At 46.8% G+C, this 24,737-nt stretch overlaps 1 protein-coding gene across 3 annotated transcripts; it reads right to left on the minus strand.

The window, feature by feature from the left end:
• Positions 1 to 3,215: 3,215 nt before the first annotated feature.
• On the minus strand, positions 3,216 to 24,448 carry LOC128419031 (fibulin-7-like). Of its 3 annotated transcripts, none has more exons than XM_053399274.1 (9): positions 24,257 to 24,448; positions 21,013 to 21,149; positions 19,891 to 20,047; positions 18,388 to 18,558; positions 17,662 to 17,787; positions 17,309 to 17,431; positions 6,830 to 6,967; positions 6,554 to 6,692; positions 3,216 to 4,217 (listed from the first exon to the last, which is right to left on the minus strand). In XM_053399274.1, the coding sequence occupies exons 2-9, from the start codon at positions 21,076 to 21,078 to the stop codon at positions 3,857 to 3,859; spliced, it is 1,281 nt and encodes a 426-aa protein (XP_053255249.1). In that variant the 5' UTR covers positions 21,079 to 21,149; positions 24,257 to 24,448; the 3' UTR covers positions 3,216 to 3,856. The 3 variants fall into 3 exon arrangements, with proteins under 3 accessions (XP_053255249.1, XP_053255248.1, XP_053255250.1); XM_053399273.1 differs by having other exon boundaries at positions 24,235 to 24,448; XM_053399275.1 differs by lacking the exon at positions 24,257 to 24,448 and adding an exon at positions 21,428 to 21,864.
• Positions 24,449 to 24,737: the final 289 nt, after the last annotated feature.

Consider the following 24,737-nt stretch of genomic DNA (forward strand, 5'->3'; position numbering starts at 1 on the left):
TGAGGAAAGAGGCAGGGCATCTGTGCCTTGCAAATTCTCCCAGCAATATAGACGGTGGGATTTCATGCTGCCACGGCTCCCTTTGAAAAATCCTTTAGACTGGCTCCCTGAGGCTGCTTTGTGTCTTTCCCTTCCTCCCTTTTTTCTACACGCCAGGCAACTCTTCTCTCCTCCTGTCTGAGTTGCTTGACGTATCATAATGTTGCTGACCATTACCCATGCAATGTTTTTCAGTGCTGCTGCCCTTTCCGAGGGCAAATGCCTGAGGTCCCTGCTCCCATACTCCAAGGTTGCCAGTCAGCAAAAAAAAAATTCTAGATAGGGTCTTCTGTGTAGATGTCTCTTGAACAGAGTTCCTTGTAGCACTGATCCTGAGGCCTTGGGCCCGTCAGAAATGGCTCCTCACACAAGGAGAGGCAGAACTGAACATTTCTCACAGCCGGCCTCAGCTGCTGGGAGAGGAGACTGAGAGACTGTATTACCAAGACTCTCAGGCAGGATCCCCCAAAACAGCAGCACAGATGGCGAGGCTTCCTCAGCATCTGCCCCAGGAAGTGTGTGAGATGCAGCTGAAGCCAGCTTGACCAAAGACCAGACGGTCCCTTTGCTCTCCCCCTTCTAATTGTGTTGCTTCCCATTTATTTTTCATAAATGGATGGGGGGCTTTTACAGTGAGCTTAAAAGGACTTGCTACTTGCTGTGTGTATGACCATCCCACTTGGGCTTCTGGGAGCTTCTCAAGGCTCCCCTCCCCACGCTGTTTCCCAAACATGCATAAGTTTTAAAGTCCCTCCCACATCGCTGTCAACTCTCGTAAACAGCAGGGTTGGTTTTGTTGCTAAATTTCTGGCCAGATGCAAGTAAATGGTACAGGGGCCTCCTTACCTGCAGCTACCTTTGCACCAAAGACAAAAGTTTTGTGGGTGGAATTCATAGCAGGCAGGCAGAGCAGAGTTCCTTGAGCATTTGATCCTGTGCATGAAGGCCATCCTTGTGATACCTGCAAGGTCCTACCCAGAGAAGCCTCCACAATCCTGCAGAGTTTGGGTCTTCTGCCTTTTCCAAAATAATGTTTTGAGGGATTCCTTATCTAACAGTCTCTCTCTCGCACTCACTCCTGGTTCTTCCCTCCCTGCTCCTAGAATCACTCCTTCAATACTCACTCCCTTTTCATTCTCAGATGCACTTTAAACACATTTGTTCATTTTGACCTTGATTGCCAGCCCTCTGTGATCATTCCTTCATGGAATCAACTCCAAAACTAGCAGAGGTGTTTTTTGTTTTTTTAAAGCATCATTATTCAATTAAGAGCACTTGCCAGCATCTCTTCTGTGGAACAGGCACCGGAAGCTGAGCGAACCTTCCCCTTCACTCTGGAGTGCCTTACGCCTCATGAATGTTACCTAACGGAGGGAGCAGAGTCATGCCTCAGCTCCGTCCTGTATCAAAAACTCTGCTGCTTGGCTGCAGCAGGCCACCATGGCAGGATTCTTGGGATGCTCTGGAGCCTTCTGACCCTCTCTGGGTGTCGCTGGCATCGACTGCTGTTGCTGCGCCTGCACCTCTGCAGAGAGTGTATATCTGTCTGGACTGGAAAACCAGGACGTTGGGAGATGCCCTGCTCCTCTTCCAGTGGAAGTTCCCAAGGACTCCTGGTCCAAAGCGCACAAAGGCGGGGGGAGCAGCTTCCTTTCCTGTCCCAACCGGGAAGCCTGCATCTTCATCATGCAGCATTTCTGCAGATATATTTCCTGTCCCACTTTGGTTTTCAATGCTACCTGGTTTGTATATCAATAAAGAGTTGTTTTAACTACTGTTGCTGCAGAGTCTGTGACTTCTTCCCCAGGCCCATCCAGGAGGCTGGCCGAGTTCTGAACTTGAACTCCCCAGCCTTTCTCAGTTTGCTGTCTGTGTGAGAGATTTCTGAGCCTGGTCTAATGCAGCAACCCTAACCTAGTACCCTCCAGTCTTTTTGGACTATGGCTCCCATCAACCCCAGTGATGGGAAGGCTGTTCTGATGCCCCCAAGCCCAGTTAAGCAGCTTTTATTGGGGATTACTGGCTAGCTGCATGTGGGACAATGGGAAGTGGAGTTTGGGGGGCCTCCACTTTGACTCTTGCCTGGGCCATAACTTCACCAGACCTTTAGCAAGCCAGTCCCTCTTGACCTCAGCCCAGAGGGACTTAATATCCCTTTAGTAACATTGGTGCCCATCCTTACACCCTCACATGGGCCGCCACCCTTTGTTTTAACTTTTGCTCCAGCCACACATGATCTAGCAAGGGGTTTCCAAACCACGCAAGGAATCTGCACCTCACAGCAGCTTTGCCTGCATGTGAATCAGATTGCATGTGTGGCATCTGGAACTGATGTTTAAGGTAGCAGTAGGTGCTCCTTCAATGAACTCTATCTTGATACTTGTAACTGAAAACAAGAGCATAAGAAGAGCCTACTGGATGAGGCCAGTGGCCCATCTTGCTCAGCATCCTGTTTTCATAATGACCAACCAGATGCCTGTGGGAAAGCTTTGAGCAGGATCCAAGCACAAGAGCCCTCTCCCCTTCTGTGGTTTCCAGCAACTGGTACTCAGAAGCATTGCAGTTGTTCATGGAATATCTTCAGGTCACAGCCATTTGCGGTGGGTGGGTGAGGGCAGAGGGAGACTTCAGAGGGTTGGCACTGGGTGTGCCTTATAAACCAGTGGTGTCCCGATAAACCTGCAGTGCACAATGCAAGCCACTTGGAGGGCCATTTAATGGTTTTGTTATTTAAGAAAGGTAATACTCTCATTCTGCGAACCTCTCTTTCCCCTACAGGGACTGGACTGGAGAAGAGTGGGATTTGGTCTTTGTTTAGAAATTGGGTGGCAGGAGCTCTAGGCATCCTGTCCCTTTCCCCTAACTGTCCTGGGGTTAATGCTGACCTTTGCTCTTCTGTAATTTTTAGATTTCCAACCTGATTTCTTAAAAACCATGTGACTATTACTAGTAAAACAAAAAACCTCCAAAAGCTTCCATCAACAGGTAACTCCCAACATGGGACAATTCCTCTTTATCTGTCCCTTGGAAACGCCCCCCAATTGGCCCTTCTTGGTACCCTCCTTCAATGTTTTTGCCTGGTCACTGTCCACCTCCCAACTCTTCTGGGCTTAGTCTGACTTGTACTTACTTGTGTTTTAAAGCATGTAAGAAAGAGAGAGAGAAGCAACCGCAAACAACTAGAAATGCTTTGTAATGCTGGAAGGCACAGGCTAAGAACTACATCTTGCAAAGCACCCAGGTCCGCCTCTCGAGTCCCGGCACCTCTTGCCTACAGTTCTCCCCTAGCATTGCAAAGGATGCTTCTGTGCTGGTGCCATTCTTCAGACTTTGGTTATTTGGCTTTTGATTTCTGGGGACAGAGCCTCTTCCGCGACTCTTTTTGGTAAAACTGGAGGAACCGCCCTCTATTTTTTCCGCAACCGGCTTCTGCAATGGTGGGAAGGCATTCTTGCTGCGGCCACGGGGCACCCCTGTTAATATTGGTGGGTTTGATCCCTTTGCCCAGTCGGGACTGAAAGATGGGGCTGCACTTTCAAGCACAGATGCCCAGCTTCTGCCAGCTGTATCTGGGAACTGTGTTGTGCCTTCCTTGCTCTGTCCCCCCAAGATGGGGGCACTGCCCATATAGTGACAGAGATGGGAGACGGGATCAGTCCAGCATGGAGTCTTCCTCCAAGGGGCACAGAGGGGTGGATACATCCAGCAGGGTGGCTTTTTGGCCCCTTTTGTAGCAGACTAGTGCATTTTGGAGGAGGCCAGACTTGCATCCTCCACAGCTGCTGATGCTCTTCTATGGGGCTGGTGAGGATGGGGCTCAGAATTCGTACTGGGAAACGAAGACTGTGATCTTGAAGATGTGTTTCCCCAGGAGGGTCTTCCGGACAAACTCGCTCATCTCCAGCTCCACCTCCAGTGTCGTCGGCCCCACAGCTGGCCGGGTGAGCACCAGCTCCCCTGTGTGCTGGTCCAAGCGCTGCACAACCAGCTTCCCCTGGCTGTTGCCCCCTAAGATGCTGAAGCGCAGGCTGTCTCCCACAAAGCGGCTGGTGGACATCTTGAAGAGGACCCTGGGCACAGTGCGGTTGGACGGGAGAGGCAAGTAATGGAACGAGATGGAGTTGGCTGCCCTCCGACAGGCGTTGTTCTCCATGGGACAAGGGCTGCGCTCGCACTGCCTAGGAGAGGACGTAGAAGAGGCACTCAGGCAGGGCCAGTTGGAGACATTTTGCCCCATCAAAGGAGGGGGTCCCCAACATTCCCTATACCCAGGAACAGCTTTATTGCACATAGCCAGACCTTTGATTCATCTAGCCTGGTACTGTGTCCTGAGCCTGGTGGCAGCCCATCCTGACCTGCTCCACTACAGGAGATGCTGAGGACTAAACCTGGGACCTTCTGCATGCAAAGTCATGGCCTGACCCACTGAGCTACTGGGATGAGTGGACCAAACATTAGGAATAACTTTGATGCAAGAGCTGTTGACAGTGGAATGGACTACTGTGGGAAATGGTAGACTCTCCTTCATAGGAGGTTTATAAGCAGAGGTTGGATGGCCATCTGTCAGGGATTCTTCAGCTGTGATCCCTGCATTGCAGGGGGTTGGACTGGGTGCACCTCCCAACTCTACTATCCTACTGTCAGGGGCTCAGGAGCAGAAGCACAGGGGAGAGAGCAAATAGAGAGCGAAGGAGAGGAATCGAGGGGAGCGTAGGGGAGTATGACAGTGACCCGAGAGATTCCATGAGCTTCTCCAGCAAATCAGAAGATTCCCAGAAGGGGGCGCCTATGGTAAGGGCAAGGGGGGTCCCAGGGGGGACGCACCAGAAGCAAGGGGCCAGCGGGGACTCCCAAGGGAGCAGCGGAGGATCAGGACCAGCTCCCCCACCAGGGCGCAGTGGGGGGGAAGAGTCACATGAGTCAGGACCAGCCTCTCCTCCAGCGGGGAGAGAAGATGAGTCAGGGCTGACCACGCCCCCATCGGAAAGTGGGGAAACGGAGGGGAGGTCAGGTCCAGCTAGCCTCCCCGAAGGAGGGAGCAGTGACACAAGTGTAACGGTCAGAAGGAAAGTGGGAGGCTGCGCGCGCGCGCCAAGTTCAAATGTGCAGGAGCGTGGGACAGCAGAAAACCCGGATTGGGAGCCAGGTCCTAAAGCCCGAAGGAGGGAGGGGGAAGAGTCAGGGGACTCAGCGTCAGAAGAGTCTAGGAAGGGTGAGACCCCGACGGGCAGGCGGACCCAGAGGAGGAAGGAACAGAGGAAGAGGTGGAGCAAGGCTAGAGTCTTAAACTGGTGTCAGGGGGGAGGAGATTCAGACGGAGCTTCGGCGGTCTAAAGTTAGAGACGTAGCGTTGCACGCTGCGCCTGTGGAAGTGAAACTGAACTTCAATAAAGACTTTTATACTAAACAACGAAGCAGCGTTGGTCTTCTGTGAGCTGGGACCTCGGGCAGCGCTGACACCTACTTTAATGGATGCCAGTCTAAATAACAAATTGGGGTGCTTGCACCCAATGAGAAGGTAATAGGTGAGTCCTGCTGACTTTGTGGAGCCTCTGATTGGCTTAATAAGTGGTTCTGTAAATAGAAAATAGGAGGGGGGTCTTTAGACTCCAGCCCCCATCCGCTACACTGACTCCAGAATATATTCCTCAGCCTTTCAAATGTGGCAATGAGGCTTGCGGGGGAGGAGGGAACTTCCAGCCGTGCCAGTGCAAGCCCCTCCTTCCTCCATAAGGCTCAATGCTATACCGGGGTTCGTAGAATTGTAGAACTATAGAGTTGGAAGGGACCACGAGGGTCATCTAGTCCAACCCTGGGCAATGCAAGAATCCTTTGACCAGCATGGGGCCCAACCCCACGACTCTGAGATTAAGCGTCTCATGCTCTGCCGACTGAGCTATTCCAGACTCTTGGTTTTTGTTTGGCCAGGAGAGAGAGAGAGAGAGAATGAAGGGAAGAAAGCATTGGGAGATTGTTGGGAGACTGTATAAGAGCATAAGGCAAGCCTGCTGGACCAGCCCAATGGCCCCTGCTCTCAGGGGCCAACCACAGTGGCCTCAGCACAAAAACGCTCCTCCACCCCACATCAGGGCTTCCAGCAACTGGTATTCAGAAGCTTTATAGCCACCCTGGTGGATAGCCTTATCCCCCATTAATTTGTCTAACCCTCTCTTAAAGATGTCTAGGTTGGTGGCCACCACTGCCTCCTGTGGGAGTGAGTTCCACAGTTTAACTATGTGTGATACAACAATGTACTCACATCAGCTCAAATCAGTCTCTGGTCAGCCAATTCCCACAGCATCTCAATCCATACGGCATGCAAAGTGGGATGGCCACCATCTCTGTTCTGGCTCATCTTGGTGCTCAAGGGGCAGAAGAGTGAAGGGAAGCTCTAGGGGGCATTGGGGTGAAGGCTCTGGGAGGCTACGAGGTGCTTCTGCCCAGCGCTGCAGACAGGGAGTGGAGCAGTTGCTGGCAAAGGCTGCTGCTTCCATCCTGAGTGAACTCTACTTACATGGCTGAAGTCTTGACGTAGCTGATATTGAGTTGGGCCTTAGGGCATTCGGGCCGCACACAGCGGAAGCCCCCAAAGACGTTGATGCAGGTCTGTCCCTGGCTGCAGTTGTGCTGGTTCTCTGCGCACTCGTCCACATCTTGCAAACACAATAGGGAGAGTTTGTTTGACGCCATGCCCTCCTTCAGCCTCCTAGAACACACAGCTCAGGGCGGTTCCTCTCCCAGCTGACCCCCAATTATTCTCTCTCACCCCACCCCTCGCAAAGGCACTCACCGTTGCATGAATTGGTGTCACCTTGGAGCTGGTAGCCATGGGGACAAGTGCACCGATAGGCTCCGGGCAGGTTCACACATTTGTGGAGGCAGATGCGGGTGTGCCGGCTGGTCTGGAAGAGCTTGCATTCATCGATATCTGGAGGGGAGGCAGCAAAAAGTCTGCTGAGTGACCCTAGACCCTCCAAGGGCAGAGCAAAACAGGACTTCCAGCAACTGCTCAGCACTTCTGGAGATCAATGCCCAGGCGAAGACAAACTCACCAAGCAAGGAAGGGCTACAACCAATGATTACTTGGGGGGGCAGTTTGGCTGAGAGGCAGCCTGTAGACAGGCAGCTGGAGTTGTTTGCTTCAAGGATCAGACCCCATGAGCACAAATTGCCCCTCTGCACACCAGCACAAGCTGCAATGTGGGGTGTCCACTGAGGTCCACTGAACTGGAGAAAAGACACTCTATTGGGGCAGAGCTAAACTGAGACATGATCTTGTGGCTGTTGCTTCCTGGGAATCTGATACAGCGCTTGGAACCTAAAGAGCCCTGAAGCTGGATCAGACCAAAGGCCTGCTAGGCCAGCATCCTGCATCCACAGTGGCTAGCTAGATGCTTTCAGGAAGCCCATCAGCAAGGCTTGGAGGCTATTAGCCCCCTCCTTTTCTGCTCTCCTGCCACTAACGTTATTTGTTTCCCATCAGGGGAGGCTAATAAGGGTCTGATTGCATTACCAGGAGATGACAGCGCCTTCCACCCCATTTTAAAGCCAAGTCTTTGGCCTATGCTCTTTAGATATAGTAAGGGAAAGTGTTCAGGCACTAAAGAAGAAGAGTTTGGATTTGATATCCCGCCTTTCACTCGCCTTCAGGAGTCTCAAAGCGGCTAACATTCTCCTTTCCCTTCCTTCCCCACAACAAAAACTCTGTGAGGTGAGTGGGGCTGAGAGACTTCAGAGAAGCGTGACTGGCCCAAGGTCACCCAGCAGCTGCATGTGGAGGAGCGGAGACGCGAACCCGGTTCCCCAGATTACGTGACTACTGCTCTTAACCACTACACCACACTGGCTCAAAACAAGCTGCAAAACAACTTGGCCACAGCTGCCCTTGCCCAGAGTACTTCCTGCTGGTCATAACAATGGGCATTTTGGTAGTGCAGAGTAATTGGGCTAGTGCCTGAATCATGAGGATGGTGCAATCCAGGCAGAAAACTCCCAAGGTGGGAATGCAAAAAGGTAAAAAGGAACCCCCACTGGATCAGATTAAGGGGCTCCATCTTGTTCTGCCTTCCCCCCAAGCTGCTTCCCGTCCAGAAGCTTTGGGCTTCAGTTCCCATCAACCCAGCCCAGCAAACATCTGGAGGGCATCAGGCTGGGGAAGGGAGGCTCTAGTTCAAACTGAGATCCATTTAGAGCAGCATCCTGATCTAGACCAGCCTATAGCTCACTGGCAGAGCATCTGCCTTCCCAGGTTCAATTTCCAGCAGCGTCTCCAGGCATCGTTGGACAGACTCCTTGCCTGAAATCTTGGAGAGAAGTGGCTAGTCACTTCCGGGTTAGCGCCATCGACTAATGGCGGATTCCCTCTGAGCTCCGGAGGGAATCGGCTCTGCAGGATTGGGTCTTGCCGCTGCGGCGACGCGGGGACCCATAAAAATCACAGGCGGTGAAGCCTGTGAACCTGGTGACTCGGCGGGCACCATTTGCGCCCCCCCAACCTGTGAAGGAGCCTTTTTAAAGGCTTCGGAACGTGGGACGGGGTGAGCGGCGCGGTGCGGAGAGTCGACTGCTTCTCCTGCAGAGTGAAGCCGCATTGCCATGGTCGGAGAGCGCTGACTTCTTCTTTTGAACAATTGGACTCTAAAAGTAACAACCCGTAAGTACTACGGAAATTGGTACTGTAAAGAAAATTTTGCTTTTAAGAATTAGGCACGATCGGGGAAGGTGTAAAAAGGAAGTCTGCCTCCCTGTCTTGTAAACAAGTTAAAGCAAAGACCTGCTAACTAAGGTCGAGAGAACCTTTTCTTCTTTCCTTCTTTGGTAAAAGACTTTAATTTCACGATTTGGCAGTATAAGAAATTTTGCTGGAGGATAAAGAGCTAATTTTGGGAACCGAAGTGCCACTCTCCCGGACCCGGGAGTGTTCCGTGAGAGAGCCTGTCGATGAGGTACTAAAGAGTTTGACAGCTGTCAAAGTAGCTGTCAAAACGGAAAAAGAGAACTTTGTTTCTGTTGCTTCTGCTGGTTATATATGTTACAATTTTTGTTATAATTTGTTGAAAACAAGGAAGAACTGATACAAACTAGCTGGATTTTTGGACTTGGATTGGAATGAACACTAAGAAACCAAAATCCCTCTAGAGGGGGATTTGGGACATTACAAGAATGGCTGGAGAAGGGAGAATTCAGGCTGAATTGGGCAGAGTCTTTGTTCTCTTGGGAAAGTTGCAAGGCCAAATTGATGTTTTGGCTTTAAATGTTACAACTCTGGACTCAACTGTAAACAATATCATTGAAACTGATAAGGAGTTGAATCTGGAAGTTTATTCAACTGAACAGAAAGAGAAACTTGACAACTTTGAGAATTTGGAGGAGACATATGTTGTCCCTGAAGAGCTGCAGATGATGAAGGAGGACTTGAGGCCTGACATGATGGTAATGAAGGAAAATAAGAATTTGATGTGGAAAATCTGGCCTGAATTGGAGATTGAAGAAAGGAAAGATCTCCTTATGTGGAGATCCGAAGACCTAAGGATTATAAATTTGCTCAAGGTGGAGGTTGGAGCCTTGGGGACATTTGGACTTGAAAGGAGTAAGAAACAAGATTTGGGTTCCACCTTTAAGTATGGAGGACTGGTTGAAAGAAACATGGATCCTGAAGGGCCAGAGCTTCTCCGAGAGTTGGTGTTTAATTTTAAGGACTATCAAAAAAACCAGCAGAGAGGAATTGAGAGAGAATTAAGAGCCTCGGATGTGAGATCTCCAGGCTAAATAATAGATTAAGACTGATGGACATTTGTTGGGGACTGGAACCGGGAAAGGGTGGGGTGGGGTTTGGGAATCCAAAGGGTACATAAGTATAATGTGTTTTGCTTTTATTTTTGTTTTTGTAATGTTTATGAAATTTGGGAAATTCGTGGAAGGGAATTTGGGTCAACTTTAGAAAGAATGTTTTAAGAATATGTATTGATGTATAAGTATTGATGTTTAAGTTTGGATAAGGTAAAATTGGTTTGTTTTTTTTTAAATGAACTAAATTAAAGCAAAATAAGGTTAGCAAAAATAAATTGAGGAAATGGATGAAAGAGTAAAAGTAAAATAATAACATGTTAATTTATTAGGTTAAGAATTATGGTTAAGGATTTGCTGAATCAATAATTTGAATTGGAATACAAAAAGGGGAGGTATGGGGGCTTCCGGTTCAGCGTGACTCTGAGCTAGGCGGGGGTTTTTTCCTTAGGGAAGAATCCCGAGCTTTTCGGAGAAAATAGGGGTTCCACAGGGCGCCGTGGTCCCCTGAAAAGTATCTGGTGGGCGTTCAGATACACTGGTTCCCGCGGAGCTAAAAAGCGGACCTCCCGGCCGTCAGGTAACTCCGTTTCGGAGCGAAGAGTACAGCGGGGGGAGAAGCGGGCTGAGGGAAGCCATAGCTGTCTCCGAAAAAGCGAAGCCCCGAGCCTGCAGGAGAAGCGCTGGATTCTCAAAAGAAAGAAATTCGAGCTTAAAAAGGATAAAATTAAAGTGGATGTCATTTAAGGAAAGACTCGAAGAAGAGGAAGTCAAAAAGAGCTCGACTTTTATCTGAAATCAGCGTGGACGCAGAGACCTAAACAAAGCGGAGGAAAGTGTAAGTGACGCTAGCGGTCAAAGTTCTTCTCCCCGCTCTACGTTCTTTAAGACTACTTTAGAGGATACAAAATAACTGGCAAGAGAGGAAAGTAGAGGGGGAGCAAAGAGGCAACATTTGGATACTATTTGATACGACCCAGCCCTCTATTGAGATAGTGGAAAAGAGGAGGAATTCAGCCTCTCTCCTGAAAGCTCTGAGGAACGGAAGACTCCATTGTGTTACGGCGTGGACGCCATTACTTACTGTTTTTGCATGCCTCAGAGGAGGGAGGGAAGGGAGGGTACGGCGTCGGTGCTCTCTCCCCCTCCCCCTGAAGCTTTGAAACTCCGAAATTTTAATAGGTGGAACTAAGCAATTTAAATAGACGGACTGCAGTGGATACTGCATTTCCCTCTTTGAGGAAAGGAATTGGAAAATCCCCTCCTCTCCCCCTCTTTTTTTTCTCTTTTCTGTGTGCTGTCCTTTATTACTCTGTGGTTGGTAGACCCCTGGTGGACGGGAGAGAAACTACAACTCATTTTGATAGTACTTGCTAATCTCTCTGGGCTGGCTTAACGTCTCTGAAAGTTGGACTTAAATACATGAGGGAAGAAAGTTGGTATGTTTGAACTTCTTCGGGACCCTCTTGTTGATCTCATTCGCAGTGGAATTTAGCCCAATTGAGGGCAAGAAGATAAAGAAGAAAAAGAGTGGTTCTATTAAAAAGATATTTCTCTCTTTTCTTATCTTTTTTCTTCTTTGCAAAAGATATCATAAGGAATAGACTATTTTGAGGTAGGAAGAATTGACTTAACTACCGACGGATCTGGCCCAGCTTCAAACCTCGGATATTATGACTGGAATATAATTTGAACTCTGATCTAAGTCCTGAACTTTGATTTTGGGTTTTTTATTTATTTTTTTTTCTTTTTTTTTCTTGGTGGGACGTTGGACTACTTTATAGTGGGTTAACCTAATTGGTGACACCAAGAGGGAATTATTGGAGTATTACCTTAAATCATTTAGTGGAATTGGTTGTGAGTTTTGTAAAGATTTATAGAATTGAATTATCATAATTATCATTACCTTTTTACATTTAATTGAAAATGTCCTACCCACCAAAGAAAGGTGGGAATGGGGGGACTCCAGTAGAAAGAAAGGGGTCCAAGCAAGAATCAGATTTCAGATCGGAAATCTTAAAAATGTTTGCAGAAATTAGACAAAGTGAGAAGAATCTAGAAACAAAAATAGAACAAGTAGACTTAAAGATAGGGAAAATGGATAAGAAAATAGATGAAACTGTAAATGAATTGAAAGGCCAAATTAAAGAGGTATCCAAAAGAACTCATGTATTAGAGGAGGGAATGAAAAAGACAAAATTGGAAATGAAAGAACTAAAACGTGAAGATGATAAAATTAGAGTAGGCCTCTTAGAAACTAATAAATCACAAGAAGAAATGTGGGATGCGATCTCTATGAACGAACTTAGACAACGGGAAATTAATTTAAGGATGAGAGGGGTCCCAGAAAATCAAGGTGAAAATATTAGACAAAAATTAGTAACAGAATTGGCACAATGGTTGGAGTACCAAATAGAAGAGATAGCAGGCATGGTACAGAATGCTTTTAGAATGAAAGTGAGAACGACTAAGGCAAGAAGACTGCCTGGGGATTGTCTGATAACCTTTAAGGATAGAGATATGAGGAATTTGGTACTCCAAAAAAATAGAGAAAAAAGACTAATGATAGATGGGAGTTATATAATTATTTTTAAAGACATTCCAATTAGACTGCTAAAACGAAGAGACCCTTATAAGCCACAGGTGCAAATTCTTAAAAAGAATAATATAGAATTCAAATGGGAGTTCCCGGAGGGGATCTCCTTCACTTACAAAAACAAGAGACACAGATTGACCAGCCCGGAAGAGATAGGTAAATTTCAGAGGAAATATAAGGAATTGTTAATAGAGGAAGAAGAAGAACTTAAAGGAGCAGTAGGAGGAGTGGAGGTTAAAGGTGTGAAGGATTTGGGGGAGAGGAAGAAATTGGGAGAAAGGCTAGAGGGAGAAGAGGAAGAGGAGGGAGAGGAAGAGGAAGAGGAGGAAGAAGAAGAAAGATTATAAAGAACTACTTTATAGGAAAAAAAAAATTTTTTTTTGATTATTCGGAAATAAAATGGCGTTAAAATTGTGGAACTGGAATATTAATGGACTGAATGATAAAAAAAAACGGAATAAGGTGGAACAATTTCTAAAGAAAAAAAATTTAGATATAATCTGTTTGCAGGAGACACACGTGGCGAAAAGGCATAGGAGAATTTTGGTTAATAAAAGACTTGGAAATGAATTTATATCATCAGATAAAAAAAAGAAAAGAGGAGTGATATTGTATATAAAAAGTAAAATTGAGGCTCAGCAAGTATTTAAGGATGAGGAGGGAAGAATTATAGCTGTCCAAATCAACTGGCAAGGTGAAAAACTAATAATTGTTGGGATCTATGCACCTAATGGAAACAAAACGGACTTTTATAAAAATTTGGAAGAAAAACTGTTGGAATATGTAGACCAAAAGATAATTTTGATGGGTGATATGAACGGGGTAGTGTCAATAGAAATGGACAGACTGAGAGACAGTGGGACAAAAGAAGGTAAATTACCTAAAACATTTTTCGAAATGGTTAAAGATTGTAACCTAATTGATATTTGGAGAGTGAAACACCCGCTGGAAAAACAATTTACCTTTTATTCAGAACCAAATCAGTCGATGTCCAGAATTGATCAAGTCTGGATTTCGAGTGAACTAACTCCAAGAATTACTCAAGTGGAAATTGAACCAAGAGTAATCTCAGATCATAGCCCAATCAAATTAGAACTTAAAGGCTTTGAAGAAAGATCATTTAGGTGGAGAATAAATGAAGGCCTATTTGATGATCAAAATTTTATCCAAGAGGCACAGAAGAAAGTGAGTGATTACTTTGTGGATAACTGTAATAAAGGAACGAAGATGAGTATAGTATGGGACGCAAGCAAGGCAGTGATGAGGGGGTTTTTTATACAGAAAAATTCATTCAAAAAGAAGAACAGAGAGAAAGCAAAGACAGAGATCTTAAAACAAATTACGGAAAATGAGAAAAAGCTAATTAAAAAACCAAATAATATAAGAATTAAACAAAGCATTAAAGCTCTGCAAACTCAGTTTGCAATGATAATAAACAAAGAAGTGGAATGGAACATCAAAAGAATTAGACAAAAAAATTTTGAATTTGCAAATAAATCAGGAAAATGGCTTGCTTGGCAGATTAAGAAAAGGAAAGAACAAAGTACAATAAATAACATTAATGTGGATGGAGAAGAGATAACTAGCCCTAAGGGTATTAGAAAAGGATTTTTGGACTTTTATAGACAGTTGTATAAGAACAAAGAAAAGAACAGTATGAGGAAAATAGAAAGATATTTAAAAGGAAAAGAGGTGCAAAAGATTCCAACAGAGGTAACAGAAAGGCTGAATACCCCGATTAATAATGAGGAAATTAAGGAGGTAATAACAGAATTGAAAAATGGGAAATCCCCAGGACCAGATGGGTTTACAGCAAGGTACTATAAAGAGTTGAGAACAGTCCTAACAACACCATTAAAAGAAGTAATGAACAATATTCTAAAAGAGAGAGAGATTCCGGGGACTTGGAAAGATGCATTTATAACCTTTATTCCAAAAGAGGATGCGGACCAAACACAAGTAAAGAATTATAGACCGATTTCCCTATTAAATACGGATTATAAAATCTTTGCAGGAATAATGGCGAAGAGATTAAAAAAGGTGTTACAAGAAATCATCCATGAGGACCAAACGGGTTTTCTTCCTGGCAGACAGATGAGAGACAATGTGAGGAATATAATAAATACTTTAGAATATCTGACAGCTAGGAACGAAAGACAGGCAATGTTAATATTCGTTGATGCCGAAAAGGCATTTGACAACGTATCATGGGATTTTATGTTGAAAAACATGGAATATATGGAATTGGGGAATGATTTCTTGAATGGAATTAAGGCAATATATACTGATCAAAAGGCGAAATTGATAGTGAATAATGTGATAACAGAAGAAATTAAAATATCAAAAGGTACCAGACAGGGCTGTCCGCTTTCACCCCTGCTGTTCATAATGGTCTTGGAGGTTTTGCTGAATTCAATTAGGAAAAATGAAAGGATAAAGGGGGTGGCAGTAGGCCAAAATGAATATAAAGTCAAGGCCTTTGCCGACGACTTGGTAATAATGGTGGAAGATCCGATGAATAGTGCCCTTGAAGTGTTGGAGGAGATTGAAAAGTTTGGTGAGGTGGCAGGCTTTAAGTTAAATAGGAAAAAAACTAAAATTATAATCAAAAATATGGACCAAACAATGACTGAAGTGCTGCAGCAACAAGTGGGTATTGAAGCTGTAAAAAAGGTTAAATATCTGGGAATATGGATAACACCAAAGAACATCGATTTGTATCAAAATAATTATGTTCCGGTGTGGAATCGAATTAAGAAAGATTTGGAGGGATGGGGGAGGTTAAAATTATCTTTTTGGGGCAGAATCTCAATGGTAAAGATGAACGTGCTCCCAAGGATGCTATTCTTATTTCAAATGATCCCAATATTAAAAGGAGTAAAGATATTTGAGGAATGGCAAAGAATGATTTCAAGATATGTCTGGCAGGGCAAAAAGCCGAGAATTAAATATAAATTGTTAACAGATGCAAAAGAAAGAGGAGGCTTTGCCCTGCCAGATCTAAAATTATATTATGAGGCGTCATGTCTTTGCTGGGTAAAAGAATGGATAAAACTTAAAAATACCAAACTATTGGATTTAGAAGGCTTTGATGCCAGATTTGGGTGGCACGCGCATCTAGGGCAAGGGAAGAAATTGGGCTATAAATCGTTTGAAAACCACATCTTCCGGAAATCATTAATGGAAGTGTGGGACAGATATAAGAACATATTGGAAATGGGAGTCCCACACTGGTTATCCCCACTAGAGATTATGGGAGTTAAGAAAATCAATATGAGAAGTAACTGGATTACTTATGGAGATTTAGTGGTAAAAGAAGATGGGAAATGGAGATTAAAATCATACGAACAAGTAAAAGAACATGTGTCTGACTGGCTGCACTACTATCAGATAAGTAATATGTTTAAAAAGGATATGAAAGAAAGAGGGTATAAGGAAAAAGATTCGAAATTCCAAATAGAAATTGTTAATAATGATTGTAAGATAATTTCAAAAATGTATAAAATTCTATTGGAATGGTATACGTTGGATGAGGAAGTTAAAGCAGTAATGATCCATTGGGCCAGGGATTTAGGGTACAGTATAGATTTGGAAGATTGGCAAAAAATATGGAATGAAAACTTGAAGTTTACAGCATGCACTACGTTGAAGGAAAACACCATGAAGATGGTATACAGATGGTATATGACCCCTGCTAAATTAGCAAAAATGTACAAAATCTGTAATAAATGTTGGAAATGCGGGGAGAAGGAGGGTACATTTATACATATGTGGTGGGAGTGCAAAAAAGTGAAGGGATTCTGGGAACTGGTTTATAATGAGTTAAAGAAAATGCTGAAATATAGCTTTGTGAAGAAACCAGAGACCTTCTTGTTGGGAATAACTAGAAATGATATAAAGAGGAGGGATCGCAAAATCTTCCAATATGCAATAACAGCTGCGAGAACATTACTGGCCCAAAGGTGGAAGCAGAAAGAACTTCCAAGTATTGAAGAATGGAGAGAAAAACTGACAAATTTCGCAGAACTTGATAAACTAACTGGGAAAATCAGATTTCAGAGAGACCATGAGTTTTTAGAGGACTGGGGGAAATTTAGGGATTATTTGAAAATTGTATGTGAGGAAAATATAACGCTAGTGTGTTTCAAAGAAGCTTTGTGAAAAAAACAAGGAATATTGCAAAAATGTAAAAGAGGATGGAAAATGTATCAAAATAGTAATATTATAATTAAGGAATGTGTAGATAAGAAATTAAGTATGGATGATTGTCAGAGGAGTTGAGGGAGGTCGGATAAGTTAAAATAAGTGATGTTTAAAATTGTATGATTGGAGATATTATGAAAAAAACTCAATAAATATTATTAAAAAAACAAAACAAAAAGGGGAGGTATGAGGAGGTCGGGAAAATATGTCAATGAAAGTAAATTTTGGTGAACTTAATGTGTTTTTAATTTTTATGTATCTTTTTTCTGTTTTTTCGTATTTTTTTTTCCTTTTTCTTTTTGACTTTTTATATTCTTACTGTGTTAATTTTGAAAATTTTAATAAATATCTTTTTTTTTTAAAAAAAAAAGAGAAGTGGCTAGTCACTGAGCTAGATGGACCAAGGGTCTAACTCGGTATAAGGTATAAGGCTTCCTATGTTCCCTGAGATAGTCTCCAGGAAGACCACAAGGAGCCAGGCATGCAGACAACAGGTGGGTTTGTCCCCAGTGCTATGTGGCATTCAGCCCAGGACAGATATATGTACAAAAGATTCCCTGCAGGAAGAAAGACCGAAGATCCCTGGCTTGCGTGTGGGAAGATGGTGAGGGGAGGAAATCCCTTTGTTTCTGGGAAGCATGAGACACCATCTCTGTTGACCTGCCAAGCCCTCTTCCCCCTTACCTTGGCAGAGGCCTCCTGCCTGCATCTGGAAGCCAGGGTCGCAACTGCACTGGCGTGAGCCCAGGTAATTCTCAGCGCAACGGGGCTGTCGGCTAAAGGACGAGTTGCTGAGCGCCGCCCAATCTGTGGTTGAGAGGCAGCTGTCAGTTCTTTGCACCAATGCCTGACAGAGTAAAGGAGCAGGGGACGGAGACCCCCAGCCGAGTCACACAGCACAGGCCTCTTATGAACCCCACGTGCTCAGCTAACCAAGCTGATGTGGAAATATCTCCAGGCACCCACCTCTCCTTTTCCCAGTCCCCAGGGTCTTTTCCGCCATGAGGACAGGGGTACCGTAGCCCCCTGCTACTTACAGGAGTACAGTGGGGCTTGGCAGGTGCTGCCTGACCAACCACTGGGGCACAAGCAGCTGTAGCGGTGGATGCCATCCATGCAGGTCCCACCATTGGCACAGGGGTTGCTGGCACACTCGTTGATGCCTGAGTTGAGGGAAGGGGGAAACTGAATTACACTCAAACAGCCGTTGTACTCAAACAGCCGTCAAACAACGGAGGGGAAATGGAGAACCTCTGAGCCCATGCTGGTCATCAGAATTGGTTTTCAGTACAGTGGTACCTTGGGTTAAGTACTTAATTCATTCTGGAGGTCCGTTCTTAACCTGAAACTGTTCTTAATCTGAAGCACCACTTTAGCTAATGGGGCCTCCTGGTGCGCACCGCTGGAGCACGATTTCTATTCTCATCCTGAAGCAAAGTTCTTAACCCAAGGTACTATTTCTGGGTTAGCGGAGTCTGTAACCTGAAGCGTCTGTAACCTGAAGCGTCTGTAACCCGAGGTACCACTGTACAAGAATGGAGCAGAGCTCACAGTCTTTCCATGTAAACGCCATTCCTTGTTGGTTCCTTCACTTGGAAAGCCATGTTATGGTTACAACAAAATTGCAGGCCCACTTGGGAAAATTGGCCAGAGATCAACCTGTAGGTCTATCAGCAGGAGTGGGGGCTGTTAGGAGGTGCCCCCCCATTTTTATGATACCCGGCAATCTCAAGCTATTCCTTCTACCAGCCAGACACACTCACCTTTGCAGACAGGCTGCTGTCCGCTCCACTTGTGGTTCTCCTGGCACACCCGTGTCTCAGCACCCACCAGGAGGAAACCAGCATCACAGACAAAATGTACCTCGTGACCCACGGACGTCCTCTTACCCAGCCTCCGGCCGTTCAAGGGTGCTGGCAGGGGGGTGCAGCTCTCTGTTGGGGGATCAGAAAAGACGGGAAAGTGAGTCTCCCCAGGGCTCCTTTCCCCAGGCTCTTTTCCTATCCTGGCTTGTGGTTGTTGCTTTCTTGTATACATTAAGTAGCAAAATACTGCTTAAATGAAATAGTGTTATAGCCAAGGCTGGGGTTCTCATGAGGCAAACCAGGCAGCTGCCCAGGGCACAGACCTCAGAGGAGCTCGGTTTTATACAGATCTGTTTTTATTATATCTTATACATTTCTGATAATATTTTGCTTTTATTTTATATTGTGAAGAGTTTTATCGTTTCTGAAGTAAGTCACACATTAGAATTGTTTTTCATGTAGATATGAAATAGACCACAGTTGACTGGAGGTCACACACACAGTGAAAAGTGAGGTTTTGATGTGCCTGAAATTGAAACTTTTAAGAGACTTAACATCACAATTCACAATAAATCCCAACTTTAGTATTTGAAAAAGATAATCAAAGATCGTTGCATTACTTACTTATTCTGAATTTAAAAATAAATTCAGCAGTTTCAAGTTTTGCACTTTTCATTTTTTTCTACAAGACATCTGTTTTTGAAAACTGAAATTGGCATGGGGAGGGTTGTGTGCAAGTAGTTAGCTTTGCCCAGGGTGCAAAATAGTCTGGCATCAGCACTGGGTGTAGCATTACAACATTATCTTTATATGTTTTTAGCTTTTTGCTTTTTATCTGGGTTGCTTTACTTTGTGTAAGTAAGTTGAGTCCCAGTCTGGTCCAGGATGGGATATAAATAAATATAAAAATAATAGTAATAGATGAGTTTTTAAAAACCCTGAGTTGTGTGCAACTTAATAATAATCATAATTTTGAAATTTATATCCCGCCCATCCTGCTGGGTTTCCCCAGCCACTCTGGGCCGCTTACAACATATAAAAAATACTTTTTTTAAAACTGCCGCTATATCTGAATTGTCTCTGTTATACCCAATTGCAATTCAATGTATTCCTGTTGTGTTTTATGATTTTCCTGCTATTGTAAGTGACCCGGAACTGGTCTGTGACCATAATAATAAAATTCATTCATTAAAACACAACAAAGTATCAACTTGATTCTACTTACAGTGCACCCATTGAAATTAACGAACCCAAGTTAATCAGGTCCAGCTACCACTGGAAACAATTCCCCCTTTCCAGTCCCAATTTTTAAAGAGGTGATTGAATGCAGTGAAAAGCCATCCCCTAGACATTTACAAAACAAAACAAAACAGCCTCAGGGTTTCCCTGTGTCCTGCACACATCATGTGCACACACAGACACCTTTCTGCTTCTGCAGTCTGCGCTTCTCTCTCCTTTTACCATTGTGCTTGGCTGCCTGCTGGTGGAGACTGCCTTGCAAAACGGCCAGCTGCTTCTTGAAGTTGCGCAGGCTCTGCAGCTGGGCAGCTTCATGCGAAGACAGCAGCTTCTGCATCTGCCGGATGGCGCTGGAAACTTGCTGGTCACTTAGGCAGCCCTGCAGGGGGTGGGGGGGTGGGGAGAAGGAACAAAGCAGTGTTGGCAGGGAAGTGGAAGGAACAGCCCACAGGTATCACCCACAAAGGTGCTGCGCACACATCCACAAACACCCACCCACCACCACTGCAGAGGCTCCATCCCTTGTTCATTTTGGCTGCCTTTTTCTGAACCCTTTTCACCTCCACAATATCCTTTTGGAGGTGAGTACAGAATGTTTAGATCAGTGGTGGCCAAACTTGCCCTCCAGCTGTTTTGGGACTACAATTCCCATCATCCCTGACCATTGGTTCTGTTAGCTAGGGATGATGGGAGTTGTAGTCCAAAAACAGCTAGAGGGGCAGGTTTGGCCACCACAGGTCTAGATGGTGCCCCCAGGCCCACAACCCACACTATAGGCAAGATCAGGCCTCTGCATCCAAGGCATGCAATCTGGCCCAGAAAAACACTTCTATGACATTCCTGTTTTAAGTCCCCACACTGCCCATTGCTGAAGTTTCATACACCAGCCTGTCTAAGTTGAGGGTGGTGAGAAAATGTTCTGCTTACAACCTTAAGCCATGCTGGATGGGGGTGATGGGAATTAGAGCCCCAAACATCTGGTGGGCACCAGGCTGGGAAATCAGGGAGGGATTTCATCCACCCATCCATCCATCCATCCATCCATCCATCCATCCATCCATCAATCTACCCATCCATTACATTTATATCCCACCTTTCCTCCAGGAAGCTTAAGGTAGCCTACATACTTCTCTTACCCATTTTGTCATCACAACAAGTGGTTGCTTGGCTTGACAAGAGCTTTAGCTTTGAACTCCACTCTTTCATCTATCAGGGTCCACTTCTATGGACCAAGCACATCTGGGCTCTGCACCCAAACCTACAGGCCAGGCACCATCCCCTGCCTCCTACTGGTTCCATACCACCAGCCCTCCCAGGTTCAGGATTCAGCATCATTTATCTTACCTGGGAGTTGCTATGAGGCAACTGTAGGATACCCAGGGCCACTATAACCATTATCTGGGGCAGCATCTTCTTTCCGGCTTTGGAGCAGGTTCAGCAGTTAGGAAAAGGACAGTGGATTCTCTGCAAAGCTTCCTCAGCTATCTTTGGTCAGCAAAAAGAAGGAAGGGGAGTCTGTGAGAGGGCAGCTTGTGTTCCACCCGCATAAGGCAGGCCTTCCAGGTTTCTTTCCAAGGAAGGAGGTGAAAGGTATTCTCAGAGCACCGCAAACCTCAATATTCCCATTCCCAAACTGTGAGCCACCCGGCTGCACAAAGACATTCTGGCAGCAGTGCAAACGGAGATTGCCAACTGACCAAGATTTAAGAGCCTGACCTGCTCCTGTACCTTAATTAGCACAGAAAAAAAGCACAGTCACCTGCTGCTATCTAAAAACTATCACCAACAGCAGTCATTCCATCAGGCTGCAGAGCGAAGGGAGAAGAGGAAAGCAGGGCTACTTTGTCAGCTCTGCGGAGAGACTTTCCTTGACTGTCAACAGACAGCAGCCATTCCATCAGGAGAGAAAGCCAAGGGAGAGAAGGGGTGCAGGGCAACAGACAAGGCTTTCCCCGGAGAAACCTGGGAATTGTAGTCTGTCAAAGGTGCTTTAAATGCAAGGTGTGTATGCCCTTGGCTCTTTCCTTCATCTGTCTCCCCGCAGGAGCTGTTCCATCCGGCTTCAGCAGAGGGAGAGGCAGGAAGCAGGATACTCCATCGGCTCTGACATGAGACCAACTCTTTTGTCTCCTCTTTTGGTTGAACTGTTCCCATCTCAGCTGGTCCTTATCTGAATTCTCTAGCTTTAAGAATGGGTGCTTTGGTTTGCTTCCCGACCCCTCCAAATCCATTTTGTTTCTTGTGTCTCTGAGACGGTAAGCCGAAGGACAGGGGCTCTTCTGTTTGGTTTGCCTTGATCTTACATAAGCTGCATTGGGAGCCCTTTTCTTGTCCCCCTTCTCGCTGAAGAGAGGGGCAAGAAAACACTTGGAACGAAACAAGGAAGATCAAACATCCTTAAAAGTAGCAACCCTAGAGCGGAAAGCCATTGACTTGGCCCCACCAGCACCCTGAGGAAGTGGATGGTGCGAAGGTGCTCTGTCTACAGGCTTAGCCATCCTGATGCCCTGCAGACGTTTCAGACTGTAACTCCCTTCAGCCCCAGCAAACATAGGACCATGTCAGCCGACACCTCTGGAGGGCACCAGGTTGGGGAAGGCTGCTCTGCTAGAATCCTTGCGATTTAACCCCTTCAGGCTTACAGTTTCCAGACTTCCCAGAGGGGACAGCATAACTCCTGAATCTCTTTTCAAGCCTGCAACGTGCACAAGAGCCTAGCTAATAATAATAATAATAATAATAATAATAATAATAATAATAATAATTTATTTATACCCCGCCCTCCCCAGCCAAGGCCGGGCTCAGAGCGGCTTACAAGCAATAATAAAAACAAGATGAATGATTACAACTTAAAAACAAAAACAAAAAACAACATTAAAATAATGGAACATTAAAATATTAAAATGTAGCCTCATCGCAGGAGGAGAAGGAAAAGAAAAAAGAAAGAGAGGGAGGGAGGGAATCAAATTGGCTCCAAGCCAAAGGCCAGGCGGAACAACTCTGTCTTACAGGCCCTGTGGAAAGAAATCAGATCCTGCAGGGCCCTGGTCTCATGAGGCAGAGCGTTCCACCAGGCCGGAGCCAGAGTTGAAAAGGCCCTGGCTCTGGTTGAAGCCAATCTAACTTCCTTAGGGCCTGGGACCACAAGGGTGTTGTTATTTATGGACCTTGAGGCTCTCCGTGGGGCATACCAGGAGAGGCGGTCCTGTAGGTATGAGGGTCCTAGGCCGTGAAGGGCTTTAAAGGTCAAAAGCAGCACCTTAAATCTGACCCTGTACTCCACCGGGAGCCAGTGCAGCTTGAAAAGCACTGGGTGAATATGCTCCCATGGCAGAGACCCCGTGAGGAGCCTCGCTGCAGCATTCTGTACCCGCTGGAGTTTCTGGGACAGCTTCAAGGGCAGCCCCGCGTAGAGCGAATTACAGTAGTCAAGCCTGGAGATGACCGTTGGATGGATCACTGTGGCCAGGTCGGGGCGGGAAAGGTAAGGGACCAACTGCTTGATGCGGCGAAGGTGGAAAAATGTCGCCTTGGCTGTTGCTGTAACTTGCACCTCCATGGAAAGGGAGGCGTCAAGGATTACACCCAAACTCTTAACGGAAGGCAATGGCACTAATTGGGCCCCTGCAAGAGAAGGGAGTTGGTCCCTCATCCCCATGCCATCCCGACCTAGCCATAGGACCTCTGTCTTCGAAGGATTTAGTTTCAATCGGCTCCCACGAAACCATCCAGCCACAGCTTCCAAGCATCTGGTCAGTGTGTTCGGGGCCGAGTCGGTGTGGCCATCCATCAGCAGATAGAGCTGAGTGTCATCAGCATATTGGTGACAGCCCAGCCCAAAGCTCCGGATAATCTGGGCAAGGGGGCGCATAAAGATGTTAAAAAGCATCGGGGAGAGAATTGCGCCTTGCGGCACTCCACACACCAAGGAGCTAGGCACTAGGAAACTGCTTTGCACTGAGGCAGACCAACGGTCCGCCTAACTCAGTATTGCCAACACTGACCGGCAGCAGCTCTTCAGACAGAGGACATTCCCAGCCCACGGATAGAACCCGGGACCTTCTGCTCCACCCCTTGGCTACAATCCTAACCCCAAAGCGCATCCGGGACGCCCATGCCTTCTACCAAGTGAGGCAACTGGTCCACCTAGCAGCTCAGCATTGCCTACACTGACCGGCAGCGGTATCCCCAGCCTTCCCCGGAGACACTGCCGCGGGAACCGGGACGTTCTGCATGCAAAGCAGATGTCCCGCCACTGCGCCCCAGCCTTTCTCCAAGCTGAAGGGCAGGGACGAAGGCGCTTCTCCCCCACCCCCACTTCAGGGAGGCTGGGAGCCTCGGCGCCGAGCCGCTTTGCTGGCACAGACGCGCGCCCCTCGCCCGACCCTCTGGGCGCCCGGAGTCCCGCGAAAATCAGCAGCCGAGCCAGCCCGCTTCGGGGGGAGGAGGGGAGGCCGCTGCCGCCTTTGCTTCCAGCGCGTGGGACCAGGCAGACCCTCCCCAGGAACCGAGACCCCCCTCCCCTCCCAAGCCTGCCTCCCCACGCGTCTCTCTCCCTAAAGGCACCTCGAGGAAAAGTTGCGCCGACCTGCGGGGCGGCTTCGCTGGAAGGCGCGGCCGTCGGAGCAGCAGCAGCAGATGGAGCCTCACCGGGTGCGCGCAAGAGAGCAGCCCCTCGGCCGCCTTGCAGACTGGGAGCGGGTCGCTCTTGCCCGCCCTGGCCGAGGCGGGGCGAGAGGTTGGCCTCGTTGGCACCAGCTCAATGGGCACGCCGGAGGCCCCGCGCGGCCCGGATTGGGCGGCGGCGGCGGCAGAGGGCTGGCGAGGGGAGCCCGGGCGGGTCAGCCGCGTGCCCAGAAGATGCCCGCGGCCGCCTCCCCTTCCCCCTCGGCGGGAGAAAGCGGCAGGAGTGTCAACTTGGCCCCGCGACTGTGGGTGCTTGGGGCCGTGGGTGCCATGCAGCGTGCATGGTCCTGGCACCGAAATTAATGGGGAATTTTGTGGGTGCTCGGGCACCCAGGGCCCCAGGGAGTTGGCACCTATGGGAAGCGGATTGAGTGGGTGACCTC

The sequence above is a fragment of the Podarcis raffonei genome, chromosome 8, assembly GCF_027172205.1.
Source record: "Podarcis raffonei isolate rPodRaf1 chromosome 8, rPodRaf1.pri, whole genome shotgun sequence".
Lineage (NCBI taxonomy): Eukaryota > Metazoa > Chordata > Lepidosauria > Squamata > Lacertidae > Podarcis > Podarcis raffonei.